The sequence below is a fragment of the Mesoplodon densirostris genome, chromosome 6, assembly GCF_025265405.1.
Source record: "Mesoplodon densirostris isolate mMesDen1 chromosome 6, mMesDen1 primary haplotype, whole genome shotgun sequence".
NCBI classification, from domain to species: domain Eukaryota; kingdom Metazoa; phylum Chordata; class Mammalia; order Artiodactyla; family Ziphiidae; genus Mesoplodon; species Mesoplodon densirostris.
The window spans coordinates 58,781,020-58,798,569 of NC_082666.1; the positions used below are offsets into that span (position 1 = coordinate 58,781,020).

Sequence of the window (17,550 nt, forward strand, 5' to 3'; positions counted from 1 at the left end):
TTGAAACATCAAGCCGAACATCTGGGGTTTTATGGGTAGTGGCGTTTATCCAGCTGTTTACTCTCCCTGCTTTCCGAGGAAAATCCATGCTCATTGGGTCCTGTTCACTCTTAAATTTAGTCAGTTCAGAGGTCACAGGATCTCTAACTCCAAGCCTTTTGATCGTGGTTAGAGAAGTGTCTCGTCTTCTGAGTGATCAACTTGAATTTTCCTCAGAAAGGAATTTGATATGATGAAAAGAACATCTCAAGGAGTTAGCAAAACTGGCCCTGGCCCAGGTTTTACCACTGATTGTTCTGTGAGATTGAGCGCATCTTGAATGCCCCCTTGGCCTTGTTTCCTTATCTGGGATATTGCGGGAAGGCGAATAATTCCTGCCCTGCTTAGCTCTTAGGGTGGCAGGAAGAAGGAGACCATATGGAAAAGCTCTGTAAACTGTGCGTGTTTTACAAATTGTTCACCCAGCCACCCAAAGCTATTTTAGGAAGCTTGTAGGTGTTCCAGGCATTGTGCTTAGCTGGTTATATAATAGTGAACAAGATCCCCCCCCCCCCGCCCACTCCCCATACCAAGGAGCCCAGTCTGGGCAACAAACAAGCATTTTGTAATATTGTGGGATAAATGCTGTGATAAGAATAATTACAGTGTGCTCGGCAACAACGCAATCTTGGGTTAGGGGTGAGGTGGTGGGTCAAAGACAGTTATTATTTAAAAATAGGGATTAAAGAGGCTTTGGTTTTTTTTTTTTTTTCTTTTTTTGGCAATGCCTGGAAGAGAGCCTTGGGAAGATTTGCTGAGCACAGCTGTTGGGTTTCATCTGAAATGCGCGGGGCACTCACTCGATTTCTTGAGAAGAGAGTGAAACTCTGGTTAAGTATGTGAGGTCGCTGTTTTTTGGCTGGAGGACCCTAAAAGGCCACATGGGAAGAAGCCCGGTGCAGCTGACACAGACTTCAGAGTGTGAGAAGGAAAGCTTCCTTTGGTTGCTGGCTCTGCACTTATCATCAGCTTAAATCAAGATCCTGTTTTGTCCCAGGTGGTTGGATTAAAGCCGTGTTGGCCTCGGGGAAACTCTTGCTGAAGCAGATACATGTTTGTTTCATGTAAGCCCTGCCTCTTAGGGATTTGTTTTAATATTTCTTTAATTAAAAAAATTTAAATCTGCAAAAATGAGAATAGTGATGAACCCCCGTCAATAATTATCTTCCAGCATCAATAATTATCAAGATTTTGTCACATTTGGTTCATCCATCAATTCCAGGCGTCATGTCATTTCACCCCTATGTACTTCACCGTGCTTCTCTAAACGTGTGGACACTATATTACGTAACCACAATGCCATGATCACATCTACAGAGGATTTTTTAGAAACTTGTTCTTTTTCCTCTCCAACATTTTATTATGAAAAATTTTGAGCAGACTTCCCTGGTGGCGCAGTGGTTAAGAGTCCGCCTGCCAATGCAGGGGACACAGGTTCAAGACCTGGTCCGGGAAGATCCTACATGCTGCCGAGCAACTAAGCCTGTGCACCACAACTACTGAGCCTGAGCTCTAGAGCCTGTGAGCCACAACTACTGAGCCTGTGTGCCACAACTACTGAAGCCCGTGTGCTTAGAGCCCGTGCTCCTCAACAAGAGAAGCCACTGCAGTGAGAAGCCTGTGCACTGCAACGAAGAGTAGCCCCCGCTCACCGCAACTAGAGAAAGCCCACGTGCAGCAAAGAAGACCCAACACAGCCAAAAAAATAAAAAAATAAAAAAAAATAAATTTTTTGAGCATGTGACAAAGTTGAGAATTTGAAAGTGCACGGCTGTATATCCACTGCCTAGATGCTATCACCCACATCGACACACCTCTCCATCTACTCCTCTCATTATCCCTCCATCCGTCAGTCCATCTCGTTTATGTATTTCAAAGTAAATCACATACATCAGTAAACTTCTCCCCTAAATAGTTCAGCATTCATGTCATTAACAGTTTAATATTGGTTTCCTTTTTCTTTTGAGATAAATTTACAATGACATGCACAGGTCTTGAGGTGTTGGCTGAATTTTGACAAATTCACGTGCCTGTGTAACTCCAATCCCTGTCAAGATGTAGAACCATACCTGCGCCCCAGAAAGTTCCTGTATACTCCTTCCCAATCATTCTCTTCTCTCTCTCTCCTTGTGGTAACCACTGAGCTGATTTTTTTTCTACTGTAGGTTAGTTCCTACTGTTCCAGAATTTCATATAAATGGAATCGTAAAGTATGCACTCTTGATATTGTTCGCTCAACCAAAGTGTTCGTGGGATTCATCCATGCTGTTATGTGTCTGCTGGTTTGTGGCTGCAAGTAGTTTGCTTCTTTTTATTGCTGATTAGTATTCCATTGAATGATGATACCACGATTTATCTATCCTCCCATTGATGGATGCCTGGGCTGTTTCTATTTTTTGGTTATATGAATTAGCTTCTTTGGATATTCTCGTCCAACTCCTTTTTGTGAATGTATGGCTTTTATTTCTTTGGATAAATTCCTAGGAATTGAATTGCTGGGCTGGGAGGTAGGCCAGCATGTAGAAACTGCCATAGCTTTTGCCAAATTGGTTTGGACCATTTTACATCCCTACCAACAGTGAATGACAGTGCTGATACTCTACTTAGCCAACAGTAGGTTTTGTTAGTCTTTTTAATTTTAGCTGTTCTGGTATGTGTGTAGTGGTATCTCATTGTCGTTTAAACTTGTCTTTCCCTGATGACTTATGATGTTAAGCGCTTTTGTATATGTTTATTGTCCATTTGTATATCTTTTTGTGTTTGTTCAGATTTTTGCTTATTTTTGTGTCTTTATTATTGAGTTATAAATGATTTTATATATCCTGGATAACAGTCCTTTGTTAGGTATCTGTTTTGCAAATATTATTTCCAAATGTATGGCTTGCTTATTTTCTTAAATATATCTTTGATGAGCAGAAGCTTTGACTTTGTCTAACTTAACCAATTCCTTCTTTTATGGTTATTACTTTCTGTGACCTAAGAAATCCTTGCCTTCTACTCTTACAAAGGTCTTTGCCTGTGTTTTCCCCTAAAAACTTGATAATTCTAGCTTGCACATTAAGGTTTGTTGTGATCCAGCTCAAATTATGTATGTGTGTGATATGAGATTGGGTCAAGGATTTGTTTTTTTAAAACCAATTTCTAAGCTGTGTTTACCTAGGAAGCGCCATGCCACAAGGGTAAACAAATATGAGTCTAGCTGCTGGGTTTTCTTTTTAAACAGTTTGTAGGTGTGCTGCTGGCTCAGGCCACAGTGGACACGACTTAGCCGCATATGGTACTTGCCCCATTCTTCTTGCCTGCTTTCAGCAATCGAGTATTGAATGCCCACCATGTGCCAGGCTTTCAGCAATCAAGTATTGAATGCCCACCACGTGCCAGGCACGAAGGCAGTGGTACCCAAGACCCGCCTGCCAGGACGTCAGACTGAGCAGGGGGCTGCCAGCATGTGGTGTGAGAATGGGGGGATGAGCAGACTGACCATGATCTGATGAGGGGTCTGGGAAGTCCTCCTGGCGGGAGGGATTTTTGAGCTGAAATCTGAAGGAGGTGATGGCGGTCAGGTAGGACTAGGGGTCTGGGTAGAGTGTTGTCAGGGCTGGTGGGGAGGAGACGTGCCAAGTTGGAACAGCCCAGGTGACACCTGCCTTCCCTCAGAGGGTTGGTTGTCTAAGAGGTGGAAAGAGAAGGTGCCTTGGGGACTGGCATGGTCCTTTCTGTGTGTCTCTCCAAGACTCAGTGGGGCCATTGCTAAAATGCCTGCCCTATGTCTCCTCAGGATGCCTTGAGCAGTTGCACCTTCTTGAAGAGGTTTCCTCAATTCATCTATTTTTTTTTTCACCGAAGAAACTCTTCTTCCTTTTGACTGCCAAGGAGGAAGGGACAGGGAGAGCCCCTGGGGTGCTCTTCTGTGGCTCTGAACATACTCTCTGCTTCTCTCTCCAGGCTCTTGGCTTTTCAAAGGACCATTGGCTCTCACTGACTGCCCTCCTGCCCACTCGGCCTGATGGCTGTGCGCCCCCGCTAGAGCTCCTCTCATTGGTGCCTGCCATCCCACAAGGCCCTCGGCCTCACAGTCTTCTGAACCAGAGTATCTTCCCCCAGAGCTTCTGAGCATTGCCACACAAGGTCCTAGTTGGGCCCCTCTCCCTCGGCATCACTACTCCTTGGAAGCAAGTCTGCACTCTTTTCCAGCTGCCCCTTCAACACACTCCCTATAGAGTGCCCTGTGCATGCCTTGAACCTCTTCATTTCATCCGCTTTCTTTCTCTCCATGCCTTAGTGTCCTGCGTCAAGGCCGCCAGACTGGTGCTGCTCAGGTTCCCATCTCTCCTCTCAAATTGTCTCTTGAACCCCGCCCACCTTCCCGCCTTAATCATATCTCCTTTGTAGTCCAGGCTCTGGCTCCAGCAATTGTTTTTGCTCATCAAAGGATCCCTGTCTGCCACTCTGTTCCTCTACCTACAAAGATGATCTGATTTCACTTCTTTTACCCAATACCGCATGATGATAATCACATAGTTTACAATTCTTGTGTATGTCCTGAGTAATTTCTTGAACTCCTGTTGGACTTTTCTTGTTGGTTTTGTCACCAGATTTTTCAGCATGGTCTCTCTCCCCTCCTCCACTTCCTCAGCAGCATCCGTTCCTTGGATCCAGCACAGCCACTCTACTAAAGCTGCTTTCTAGTCACCATATGAGATTTTTCTGAGGCATTTAACTGTTGAACACTTAAAATATTTTATTTGATCTGTCACCAAATTTTCTTCTTTTTGTCAGTTTCTTCCTCCTGAGACTTCTTTATCCTTCTTCCTAAATGTGGTGTTCTTCAAGATTTTGGCCTTGTTTTTATTCCTTTTTTCTCATCTTGGCAACTTTATATTCTTATGGCTTTGTTGTTTCTAGATGTCTTCCAAATGTGTGATTCCTGTAAGTCACCATTTAGGACATTTCCACCAGAATTCCCTCTCTCCCTTTCCTTGCCTTTTGTTGATAGGTTCATTCATATATTTATCACCCATCCCCACTTCCCTAACCCAGCACCCTTGACAGGCATGGCTAATCAATCAAGATGGTCATCCTGGGCCTCCCTGGTGGCGCAAGTGGTTGAGAGTCCGCCTGCCGATGCAGGGGATACGGGTTCGTGCCCCGGTCTGGGAGGATCCCATGTGCCGCGGAGCGGCTGGGCCCGTGAGCCATGGCCGCTGAGCCTGCGCGTCTGGAGCCTGCGCGTCCGGAGCCTGTGCTCCGCAACGGGGGAGGCCACAGCAGTGAGAGGCCCGCATACCGCAAAAAAAAAAAAAAAAAAAAAAAAAAAAGATGGTCATCCTCACTAAACTTGGCTGTGACCTATGAATTTTTCAGTGTGGCTCCCAGGCAGCCACTGCTAGTTGGTACATCAGTTGCATCTATCTGTCATATTTGTACCACATGGCCCTGCTTTCTGTTACCCAGAATCTGGTCCCCTGAAGGATTAGTCACCACCAAAAGTTCAGTTTATAATCCCTGCCCGATTTCCTAGCAACGTGGGCAGGATCTAAGCTGGAGTTATTCAGAGTTCTCACAATGCAACGTTTCTTTAAAGATCTAGGTAGAAGATGTAGGTAGGGGGAATGTGAGTCGTCTTGTCTTAAGATTGGTGTGAAATATATCTATGTATGTTCAACGGTGGTCTTATTTTGCAGTTCATAAAAGCATTCTCACTTATCCCTTTGCCTCTGGGTATATTCTAAATAGGATGGAACAAAGTTTAGTAAACATTTTAAAAGTTTATAAGCCACTGCAGGTAGATACACATGCACGTTGGGAAAAGCACTGGCTTTGTCCATCCTCAGAGGCTAATTGGGTTGGCTTTGTGAGCTGTTCAGGGAGAAGACCGTTCCAGAGATGTAGGTCCTCCTCTGAGAGGACCCTGCCTCTAGGATCTCAGAGTTCTTGTTACTCCAGACACCCTGAAATCGTTCTAAACCGTCGGCATAGAATGATGACTTTTTGACTTGAGGTTTGGTGATGGTTGGCACCTTCGCCTCTTCTAGACCCAGAATGCATTTTCCGCTCTAAGCGTTGTCCTCCCTCGCATGGCAGCTGTGACAGGTCACAAGCTCCCAACTACCGGACACAAGGAAGACTGGGCTGCAAACCCTTTAAGAGTCTGCACTTGGAGTTTTAAGTCAGGTTGTAAATGGAAGTCAATTATGTGGGAGGTGGTGTGGGACCTGGGGTGGACGCTGCCGCCGACCAGCTGTGTGACCTTGGCTAGAAGCTTGGCGTGCCTCCATCTCAGTGCCCTCACCTGCCTGTTGAAGCTGAAGGGTTGGCTGATCTTGAGGGTCCTTTGAGACCCAGTGTTCCATGTTCTTTGTTTTCCTGGTTGTTACTGTTATGACTTTATCTAATGAGACTGTCTTGTTTAGACAGTAAAGAAAGTTCTGTGGAATGATCGGCATTTTAAAAAGCACTTGGAATTGCATCTGTTTGTTGGTTTATATTAGAATGGTTTTGGGGTCCTCGGGAAAGAGGGGCACATCCTGTCCTGGAAGGCTGAGTGTAGCTAAGGGGATGGGGAAGGGGTAGGTCTAAGAACTGCCTATTAATTGACTGCCCTTAGGTTTAGCAGAGCAGCCAGGAAACAGAGGTGTTTGGTACAGGCTGGCATCCCATTAAGCCACACAGTATATGGCTGTGATTAAGAGCACAGGCTTTGGAACCAGGCAGAAGGCCTGGGGTTCTAGTCCTGACTTCATTACCATCTGGCTCTGTCACCTTGAATGAGATCACATCTCTTAAACCTCAGTCTTCATGTTTGTAAAATGAGGAAAATAAGAGTGCTTCCATCATAGCGTTGCTGTAAGGATTAGTTGGGATGAGATACAGAACTCCTAGCCCATGTGGTGTACAGTAATTGCTCAATAAACATAGCCTCTTAATCAGAGTGCTTGCCTTAGACTGGGCTAGGCATTTTTCCTCTGGTATCTGAGGAAAAAGTCACACAATCATACTAAATGGTAGAAGTAGTTAGCCACAAATTACAGAGGAGGAAATCGAAGTTCAGAAGAGTTAAATAATGTTCTCCACATTACACAAGCAGTCAGTGACAGAGCTAGGATTGGAAACCACATCTTCCTGCCTCCAAAGTCTCCTTCTGCCATGCCCTCTGCCCCCTGGAGTGGAGAGCCCTCCTCACTGCCCACAGCAGGCTGGGCTCCGCAGGGGATTCTAAAAGACCATGAGAGAGGCAAGGCGAGTCACCCATATCCACCGAAAGCTGTTCTGCTTACAAACAGGTTGGGTTCTAAAGAACTACTGGAAGTTCATTTGTTTGAAAAGTTCAAAGTTATATTCTAGTAGCTACTGTTCATGCTGCCTCTTGGTGGCAGGAAGAATTACCATGCTCTCCCCCTGAGGAACAGCTTTGTTTGCAACCATGAAAATTCTTAACCTGAAAAGTTATAAGTAGAGGACCATGCAAGGCAGAGCAGAGCAGTAAAGGGTCCTAAAAGAGGTAGGGACACGACACCATGCACAACCAGAGGAGAGAGAGTCACGGCCAGTAACAGGGTACAGTGGGATCATCAGTAGCTTCCTGTGGTGGTGGTGATGGTGGTGATGGTGGTGGTGGAAGTAGCATTCAAGATGGGCCTTGAAGGAAGGGAAACATGTTGGAAAAGTGGAGGTGGCAGGAAAGAGAGCAGCTACAGGGTGCATTCCAGGTGCATAACACTGAAGCTGCGCTCTGGAGTGAGGAGGTAATGAAAAAAATCCTCCAACTAATTTTTCATGTCTTTTAATGCCTTTGATTGTGTTACATGAAGGCAGGTCAGGGAGTCTAAGAGGCAAATACCCTATTTGTCAACAAAAATATTTCTAAGCATCTTTGTCTTTCCTCCATCTGTAGGGGAGCTTCCAGCATCAGGGTGCTTACAGTTCTTTTGTCTGTACCTGCACTTCCCAGTAGGGAATCCACCGCCACATATGGCAGTTGAGCACTTGAAATGTGGTCGTCCTGACATGTGCTGTCAATGTGAGACACACACTGGATTTTGAAGGCATAGTAAGAAAGTAAAATATCTCAATTTTTGGTATTGATTACATGTTGAAATGGTATTTTGGATAGATTGGATTAAAAGTAAAATATTAAAATTAAGTTCACCTGTTTTTTACCTTTTTAATGTGGCTACTAGAAAATTTAAAATGACATGTGTGGTTCTCATTCACGGCTTGCCTTCTGTTTCTATTGGATGGTGCTGTTCTGGAGGGACTTGTTATATACTTAAAATTCTATCATCCATTCTAGGGTCATCTGAGTCCTAGATGGCTTTGAGCTGGGTGCACCTCAGGAAACATCCTTGGTCATTCAGTTGTGATGGAGACCTAGGTTCTCTCTATGGCTAGGTTACATACATGGTTCTCTGAGCTTCAGATACTTTCATCTGTGTAGTGGGGACGTTAGATCAGGTATTTTCCATGGCCCCTTTCAATTAAAAAATTCTATGATTCTAGCTTGGTGTAACCGTTAACTTTTTCTGGGTTCCATTGAAAGGTCTCTACTGCTCCCTTTACTAAATGTCAGAAAAAGTCTGGATTATTTCCTCTTACTTGTGGTCCTTTAGTGATTCTTGGAGTGGAAAGACTTCAGAGTTCTGATAGATTAAGGAAACCTTCTTACTCTCCTTCTCTTCTCTGTCTGTTGGCCCATCTTGGCTTGTTTCAGTGTGCTCCTGAGCAAGGTGGCCCACCAGCTCCTTTAAAATGGTACAGGCATCAGAGAGCTGGGAGAAGAGGTCTCTCCTTTCTTTGGTTCATGACTGTTAAGACTGCTTTTGAATACCCCATGCATGGTGATCCCATAAACTTTATTTAGACACTGTCTAGGTCCATAAAAACTGAGAATCTGATCTGTATTTTCCCTTTTGGCTCTACTAATGTTAGAACAAATCAGTCATGTCTTTGTAAATATCTTTCTTTCAGCAGTTCATCCTCTTATACACTGTCCATCTGCTATTAAATAAAATATATCAGGTATTGGGCTAGTTTCCAGAACACAGAAATAGAAGACTTGGTCTTTATCCTTGAGGAACTCCTGGATAAAGGGGTTCCACCTTTAAACTTCACCAACAAGGTGAATACATGGTGCTTTCTGTCTTCAGAGGGACATTCAAGCTGGGGTGGGCACAGGTGAGGAAAGAGGGTGGCGCCATGAGCACACTAGGTGATGAAAAGTTGACTTTCAGTTGAGTGTTTTTGATGTTTCAAAGTGAGACAAGGTCTTAGTTAACTACCAACACGTCAAATAAATAAAATCTGCCCTATAAATATATATTATATATAATTCCATTTAATGGAACATCAATGTCTGGATGCAAGTGTGTTGCTATACTGAAATCCCCTCTTATAATACCAGTTGCAATGTAGTTTCTTGACATTTAATTTATTTTTCTTTTGGAATGAGCCTTTACAATATGTTACATTTTAAAAAAGTAACAATATAGAAAGGGGGTTATATAAAAGCAAAGTTTTACTGGCTTAAAAAAGGGCACTAGAGGGCTTCCCTGGTGGCGTAGTGGTTGAGAGTCCGCCTGCCGATGCAGGGGACACGGGTTCGTGCCCCGGTCTGGGAAGATCCCACATGCCGCTGAGCGGCTGGGTCCGTGAGCCATGGCTGCTGAGCCTGCGTGTCTGGAGCCTGTGCTCCGCAACGGGAGAGGCCACAACAGTGAGAGGCCCGTGTACCGCAAAAAAAAAAAAAAAAAGGGCACTAGAGAGGGAAAATACTGTTAGGTCTGTGGAGTCCACTTTATTGAAAGTGCCTGAATCTAAGTTACCCTTAATAAAGTCTTGATTTCTCTCTCAGAGTATGGGTGAATAAAATATATCTGCAGAGGTATTTTTGAGTAACTAGCACTTCTTGGCTTTTGATTTGAGGTTTGTAGGAATCCTAATCTGATACACAAATCTACACATGATATGAAAATAGGGATAAACTTGTTCATATGCAGCTCTACCCATACGAACCATGCAGGTGTTGACCATTTTCCCTGGCGGGGGCAGGTGGCAGGGCGGTGGTTGGAGGTTGAAGAGAGGCACACGGTAATAACAGAGGTAGCAGCAATATTTATGTAGAGGGTTGAACTTATTAACAATGGGAGCAGCACACTAACTGTTGCCTAGAAACCAGCTTTTGATTGGAGCAGTGATGAGTTCTCTGTATGTCTGTTTTTTTCTCTTTTCTCTGATGTGCTGCCCCAGAATACTGTGTTCTTAGTTTCTGTAATCAGAATCAGTTTAGTGTAAAAAAATTTTTTTAAATTCTATGCCATTTCTGGATATAACTGAGTTGGAGATCACTAACATGGAATTTTGTTGATGTGCTGGTGTCTGATGATTAGAGGTACCCTAGCTGGTTTGCAAGGATTGTATGTGGGTGTTTAAATAATTGATACACTACTTTGTTTTGGACAGCTCAAATAGCTGCCCTTTATTCACCTGTAAGTAGAATAATAAGGTCATTTATTACCATGCATGTAAAATGGAAAAACTCACTATAAATTATAACTTCAAATTATTATCTATCATCTCCCTGCATAATGAGGCATAAAGTTTATTTAATCATTCATTCATATGTTCAGTATTCGTTTAATAAATGTTTATTGAATGCCTACTCTGTGCCAGGCAGGATATGAGAGGTACTAGGGATGTAGCAGTGAACAAGATAGAAAATGGTTCTGAGCTTGATAGATGAGACAAATAATAAGCTCAGCAACCAATGTGCCAATTACAGATAAGAGTAAGTGATGGGAAAGGCATCCACGTGATGAGAGAAACTCTGTTCGAGAGGTGAGGGCGCGGAGGGGTGTATTTTAGGTAAAGATGATCAGCGGAAGCCTAAGTGAAGTGAGACCTGAAAGGATAAAGGAGCCAGACTTTCAGTGTAAAAATGGTTTCACATAGCCAATGGTGTTTAGTATACTCAGAACTGAGGTGATTCTGCTATGTGTGATGCCACTTGTGTGCGAGGGTGATATTCTGAATTGGCCCAGGAACTAATGAGGAAAGACAGTAGCCTGGCCCTAGAGCACAGCCTTGGAGCCCCCATTAGGGCAGGTGTTAAGCCCTTAATTGCTGGGTGATTGGGAGGGAGGGTCTCAGGGGAGGGACTAGGTTGGCACTCAGATGCCTTGGGGGCCACGACCATTCACCTGTTATGGTATGGAAGTATTTCAGTATTTAAACAAGCAGCATGGCACGTGTGATGGCTGGTCATCAGCCATGCTTGTGCGTAATTTTATGGTTCAAGGAACTTTGACCATTAACCAATTGCAGTTACAGGTAATTTAAGAAATTCTGGCCACTTCACATAGTTCAGTAGAGAAAAGGAAGGGTTAAACTGCTGTTTTCACTGCCGGCAGTCATGATTTTGTACTCTGGGTCAGATTCTGAGGAGGTAGCAAACTGAATGTATTCTTCCCAAGAAGGTAACCAACCTAACATTCCTTTTTTTTTTTTTTTTTAAATTAGGCGGCATCACTGTCCACACCTCCCTACCAAGATTTATGATAAAACAGAGAAACCATGTCTTTTCTCCGAATACACCAAGAACTACCCTCTCTATCACTCTTATCTGCCCAGAGAGTCCTTCAAGCCCAAGCTGGAGTACCAGAAAAGGTGCACGCCAATGGAAGGCCTGACCACATCGAGGTGAGGGCAATAGTGTGAGCGTATAAATGCACACCACTAATGGAGTAATGTACGGCATTAACCTAACGTTCAAATTGCATTGACGTGCGCTATCAATACATGCTATTAATGCCTGAACGTTAATTTACTGTATCTCTGAAAGAAAATCCTGCACTTATTAGCCTGTTTAGTTTTCCCTAGCCCCCTCTTAAAGAGAAAGGATTCTTGCTTGGGGCTGGGGCGGGGGAAGGGGGAGCCGTGGGGTGGGAACTGTAAATTGATCTACATCTAAAGGGTGGGAGGTTAAGTTAAGTATGAAAGGAAAATAATAACTAGAAAGAGGGTGGCTGCTGCAGAAAAAGGAGCTTTGGGCTTCTGCACAGAAGCTCCAGGTCACCTTGGGTGGTGGTAGTGATGTTGGTCGTGGTGAAAGAGAACTTGAGCTTTTTTGAAATTATGCTATAGAGTTTGAGTTGGGGTCCCCTTGAACATTCTTCAGGAATATGAACAAAGAATATTTCCTTTTACATTACCCTTGGCTTAGCAACTCCGATTCTTTTTTTTTTTTTTACATCTTTATTGGAGTATAATTGCTTTGCAATGGTGTGTTAGTTTCTGCTTTATAACAAAGTGAATCAGTGCAACTCTGATGCTTGAGCTCCAGCTCTGTGAGGAGACTGAACCCCGTGGCTCAGCATGTCAGGCCTGCAGAGGTATCTGTACTATGGGGGTGGGGACACATGATCAGAGGGTTGTTCCACATGTTGCAGGGCTCTAACAGAATCTGCTGTTGACAGCTCAGTTAGTGATCTCCAGGTGATGACCTGTGACTGGTGACCCAGAGGAGTAGAAACATCTTTGAGTCAGTTGGGCAGTGTTTCAGGTTGTAGAGCTTAGTCCCCACATGAGACCTGAGAGCTGGGCACCTTCTCTGCCTCCTAAGTCCCTCATCCCTCAGGGCAGGATTGCTGTGCGGTGGAGGTGAAATTGTTCTACCACGATGCCCGCACATTACAGGTTTGCGACACCTGGTAAAATTTCTTCCTATTGCTTCCCCCTTTGCCTCGCAATTTTGTGCTTTTCTGTAAAGGTCCCAGGTGACCCTGGCTAAGCAGAACACCAGTTCATTCAGTTTCCCCCAGGATAGGCCTGGAAATGTCCTCTGTGGGCTGGAGGCATGAAGTATTCCTCCTAAAAGCTGCTGTCTTCTAGATCCAAAGGAAGAAGTCCATGTCTGGGTTATGGGGCAGAAAAGACCCACAATGTGGGCAATGAAGCTCAGGGATTCCTCGGCTTTGTGGGAACCCCTGGACAGGGGCAGCTTGAGAATGAGAGGGAGTCGAGGGTCTTATCTGACTCTTGACTTGAATCAGGTCACCTTTATGCTGAGTAGTTATATTAAATGATTTGAGGTCAGCACAAGGTTTCTGGGTCCTGATTCATGAAAAAAAAATGTAATCTATGCAACCTGTGACTTACTAAACAATATAAACCTTAAATTTGCTGCTTCATTTTCCCAGGAAAACAGCGTTCTTTGTTTCTATGAGTCTAAAGACCACAACAAGAGAAGTGGATCATTCTGGAGCATTGCTTTTCATTTTAAGAAACCACAGTCAATGCTCATGAAAGGAACTAGGCTTATGTATAAGAGACATGTAATTGGTAGGAAAGGATAAGAGCAGTGTTGAGGAATGGATTACAAACATCACGTTCGGTTTCTAGATGCTGGTCTTCACTTCTCTTTGTACCCAGTTTTCAGGAAGTCAAGAGTGCCTTGTGGAATACAGAGTACAGGCCAGCTTCAGATATTGTCCTGGAAATATTTGGATACTTGGAGGGTTGGATGTTGAGGGATGCTTTCTGTTTGTTGCCCACAAGCTCAGGAGAATGAGGACAAACCCTTTCTCTGGAGCAGGCGTCCTGTCCCATCCCCTAGCTCTGAGGCCCCCAGTGGAGCCCCACATGCCCTCCCTCTTCCTGATGGTGCTTTGCAAAACAAAAACTTGCCCTTTGACCTGTCCTAAATTATCCTTGCCTTGTGTCACTTACAACAATAAACATATCACCCAGAAAGTCTCTCTGTCCCTGCCAAGGCCAGAATAACAAAATCATTCATGTTAAGATATGGCCGAAGTGGAAGAATGAAGATACTGAAAGAATTTCCAAAACAACTTATTAATGATTGTAAGAGCCTTAAAAAGAAAAACTGGCAGGATCATGGTTACCATGGGAAGAAAAAAGAACAGAAGTTCTTCTCTCCTCTCTTTTACTTCCTTCCCCAGAAAGAGGACTAAGGGGCAGATGAGCAGAAGGCATCTCTTCTCTCCCCCGTCCCTCAATCTCCTCATTTCTCAGCCCCGTGCCTATCCTGCTGGGCACGTTTTCATAGGCTGAAAAAAAAAACCTGTGCCCCTGTCAGGATGCCTCCTTTTTTTTTTTTTGAGCTTCGGTGGGCTTTTATTGACATAAATTAAACAAAAATCGAGATTTTACTAACCATCTTTTCTGAGCTTTATAAACTCAGCAGAGACTCTGGCCCATATCTGAATACATACAGTAAAACTATTCCCCATTGGGAAATGAAGAGTTGCTGTCATCTAGGTTCTCTGCCAGAGGATGCTGGGGAAAGGATGGGTCAGCCTTGTGTCTGCACACCTCTGTGTCTTTGCGGACTGTCATCCTTCTGCCCTTAGAACTCTGATTATTAGAATGTCTGACCCACTTACCTATCTAAAGGCTGACCTGGCTTAGTTTCTGAGACTGGGGCTGCCACCTGCTGCATGAAAAAGTCATGTGGCCCGTGGCTTGGCTAGGTTTGGCGATTAAGCTCAGACACAAAAAACACCTGGTTTCTGGAAAGGTTATCATCCCAGCATGAGGCATGATTACAGCTGCACACAACTCTTACTGACTGTAAATCTTAGGGATTTACAGCAGGTGCCATGAGGTGAATGCTTGTGCTTTTCAGCCCTTCTTTTTTTTTTTTTTTTTTTTTTGTGGTACCCGGGCCTCTCACTGTTGTGGCCTCTCCTGTTGCAGAGCACAGGCTCCGGATGCGCAGGCTCAGTGGCCATGGCTCACGGGCCCAGCCGCTCAGCGGCATGTGGGATCTTCCCGGACAGGAGCACGAACCCGTGTCCCCTGCATCGGCAGGCGGACTCTCAACCGCTGTGCCACCAGGGAAGCCCTTTTCAGCCCTTCTTAACGTTGAACTGTTTCTTGCCGCCCTTAGTAATTCTCTCACAGAGGATCTGCCTTTAGTTCGGGTAGACCTGAGATCAGTTTATGAATAAGAGGTTTGTACTTCAAGCCTCTTTTCCCCTTAGGCATGTCACCATGTAAAACAGTTGGGCCCCATTTTGGGACATTATTTTGTTAGCTAAGTGAGATCCCTAAAGATGGGCAAAATGGACAGCCTCAGAAAAAAGAGGTGAGTCTTCAAGATGGTGTTAGACCTTTATTCTTAAAGGGAGAGGGGCTGAGGGTAGGGTGAAATGGAGGTGCAGAGGGGGAGGATGGAATCGGGTTCACACTTGATGGGTTTGGCTGTAGGGAAGAGGGCAGAAAGTTGGTGGCACAGATTCCTTCATGTATTGACAAGACTCCTTGGTAAACAGGAGTGTAAGGGGGAAGAGCTAAAAGTGAAAGGGCTTTTGGAAAAGCCAGGAAAGAAGCAAGACGGTAGTAGGCTTGAGTCTTTTCCTACCTATTGAATATTATACATTTCCTGTTCAAATACATATTTCTCTACTCACAGCTATCCCAGTGGAGGTATACTTCCTCACCTCTATAGATTGGACCTGAGAATTAAGACATGCAGTAAAAGGTCGCGGCACTAGACTTGCTTGGGTAGTTTAAGAGCCTTTGATGTGCATCTTTGATTAATTTGGGGGACATTTTGGCCGTTCTTTCTTTAAGTATTTTTTCTGTACCCAAGGCTCTGTTCATTTCTTTCCCCCAATCTTTTTCTCTCTCTATCCTTCATATTGGAGAGCTTCTTCTTCTTTTTTTTTTTTTTTTATATCTTTATTGGAGTATAATTGCTTTACAATGGTGTGTTAGTTTCTGCTTTATAACAAAGTGAATCAGTTATACATATACATATGTTCCCATATCTCTTCCCTCTTGCGTCTCCCTCCCTCCCACCCTCCCTATCCCACCACTCTAGGTGGTCACCAAGCACTGAGCTGATCTCCCTGTGCTATGCGGCTGCTTCCCACTAGCTGTCTATTTTACGTTTGGTGGTGTATATATGTCCATGCCACTCTCTCACTTTGTCACAGCTTACCCTTCCCCCTCCCCATATCCTCAAGTCCATTCTCTAGTAGGTCTGTGTCTTTATGGAGAGCTTCTGTTCAACCATTTTCAAGTTCGCTGAGCCTTTCTTTCTTCCTCTATTTCCATTCTGCTATTAAGCCCATCCAGTGAGTGTTTTATTTTACATGTTGTGTTTTTCAGTTTTAGAATTTACACGTGGTTCTTTTTATATATAGTTTCTCTTTCTCTTCTGTGATTCCCTGCCTTTTAATTCATTGTGACCTTATTTTCCATTTTGCAACTAAGCATAGTTAAAATAGCTGCTGTATAATCCTTGCCTGCTAGTTGCAACATCTGGGTCGGCTTGGGGTTGGTCTTCGTGATTAACTTTCTTTTCCCTTGAGAATGGGTCACATTTTCTCTGTGTATGTCAAGAAATTTGGATTGATCCTGTACATTGCTTTTTTTTTGGATTGTGTTCTTTTATTTTTTTTAACAGCTTTATTGGAGTATAATTGCTTTACAATGTTGTGTTAGTTGCTACTGTATAACAAAGTGAATCAGCTATATGCATACATATATCCCCATATCCCCTCCTTCTTGCACCTCCTTCCCACCCTCCCTATCCCACCCCTCTAGGTGGTCACAAAGCACTGAGCTGATATCTCTGTGCTATGCAGCTGCTTCACACTAGCTATCTATTTGACATTTAGTAGTGTATATATGTCCATGCCACTCTTTCACTTTGTCCCAGCTTACCCTTCCCCCTCCCCATGTCCTTATGTCCATTCTCTATGTCTGCGTCTTTATTCCTTTCCTGCCCTTCGGTTCATTAGAACCATTGTTTTTTTTAGATTCCATATATGTATGTTAGCATATGGTGTTTGTTTTTCTCTTTCTGACTTACTTCACTCTGTATGACAGACTCTAGGTCCATCCACCTCACAACAAATAACTCAACTGCGTTACCTTTTATGGCTGAGTAATATTCCATTGTATATTTGTGCCACATCTTCTTTATCCATTCATCTATGAATGGACACTTAGGTTGCTTCCATGTCCTGGCTACTGTAAATAGTGCTGCGATAAACATTGTGGTACGTGTGTCTTTCTGAATTATGATTTTCTCTGGATATATGCCCAGTAGTGGGATTGCTGGGTCATATGGTAATTCTATTTTTAGTTTTTTAAGGAACCTCCATACTGTTCTCCATAGTGGCTGTATCAATTTATATTCCCACCAGCAGTGCAAGAGGGTTCCCTTCTCTCCACACCCTCTCCAGCATTTATTGTTTGTAGAATTTTTGATGATGGCCATTCTGACCGGTATGAGGTGATACATCATTGTGGTTTTGGTTTACATTTCTCTAATGATTAGTGATGTTGAGCATCCTTTCATGTGTTTGTTGGCAATCTCTATATCTTCTTTGGAGAAATGTCTATTTAGGTCTTCTGCCCATTTTTGGATTGGGTTGTTTGTTTTTTTGATACTGAGCTGCATGAGCTGCTTGTGTATTTTGGAGATTAATCCTTTGTCAGTTGCTTTGTTTGCAAATATTTTCTCCCATTCTGAGGGTTGTC

At 43.8% G+C, this 17,550-nt stretch overlaps 1 protein-coding gene across 1 annotated transcript in view; it reads left to right on the forward strand.

Annotated features, from left to right (window-relative positions):
* Positions 1 to 7,694: 7,694 nt before the first annotated feature.
* SAXO1 (stabilizer of axonemal microtubules 1) overlaps positions 7,695 to 17,550 on the forward strand; it is a 36,299-nt gene continuing 26,443 nt past the window's right edge. The window contains exons 1-2 of the mRNA XM_060100486.1: positions 7,695 to 7,784; positions 11,558 to 11,733. Coding sequence (XP_059956469.1) covers positions 7,695 to 7,784; positions 11,558 to 11,733 — 266 coding nt within the window. The remainder of the gene's footprint in view (positions 7,785 to 11,557; positions 11,734 to 17,550) is intronic.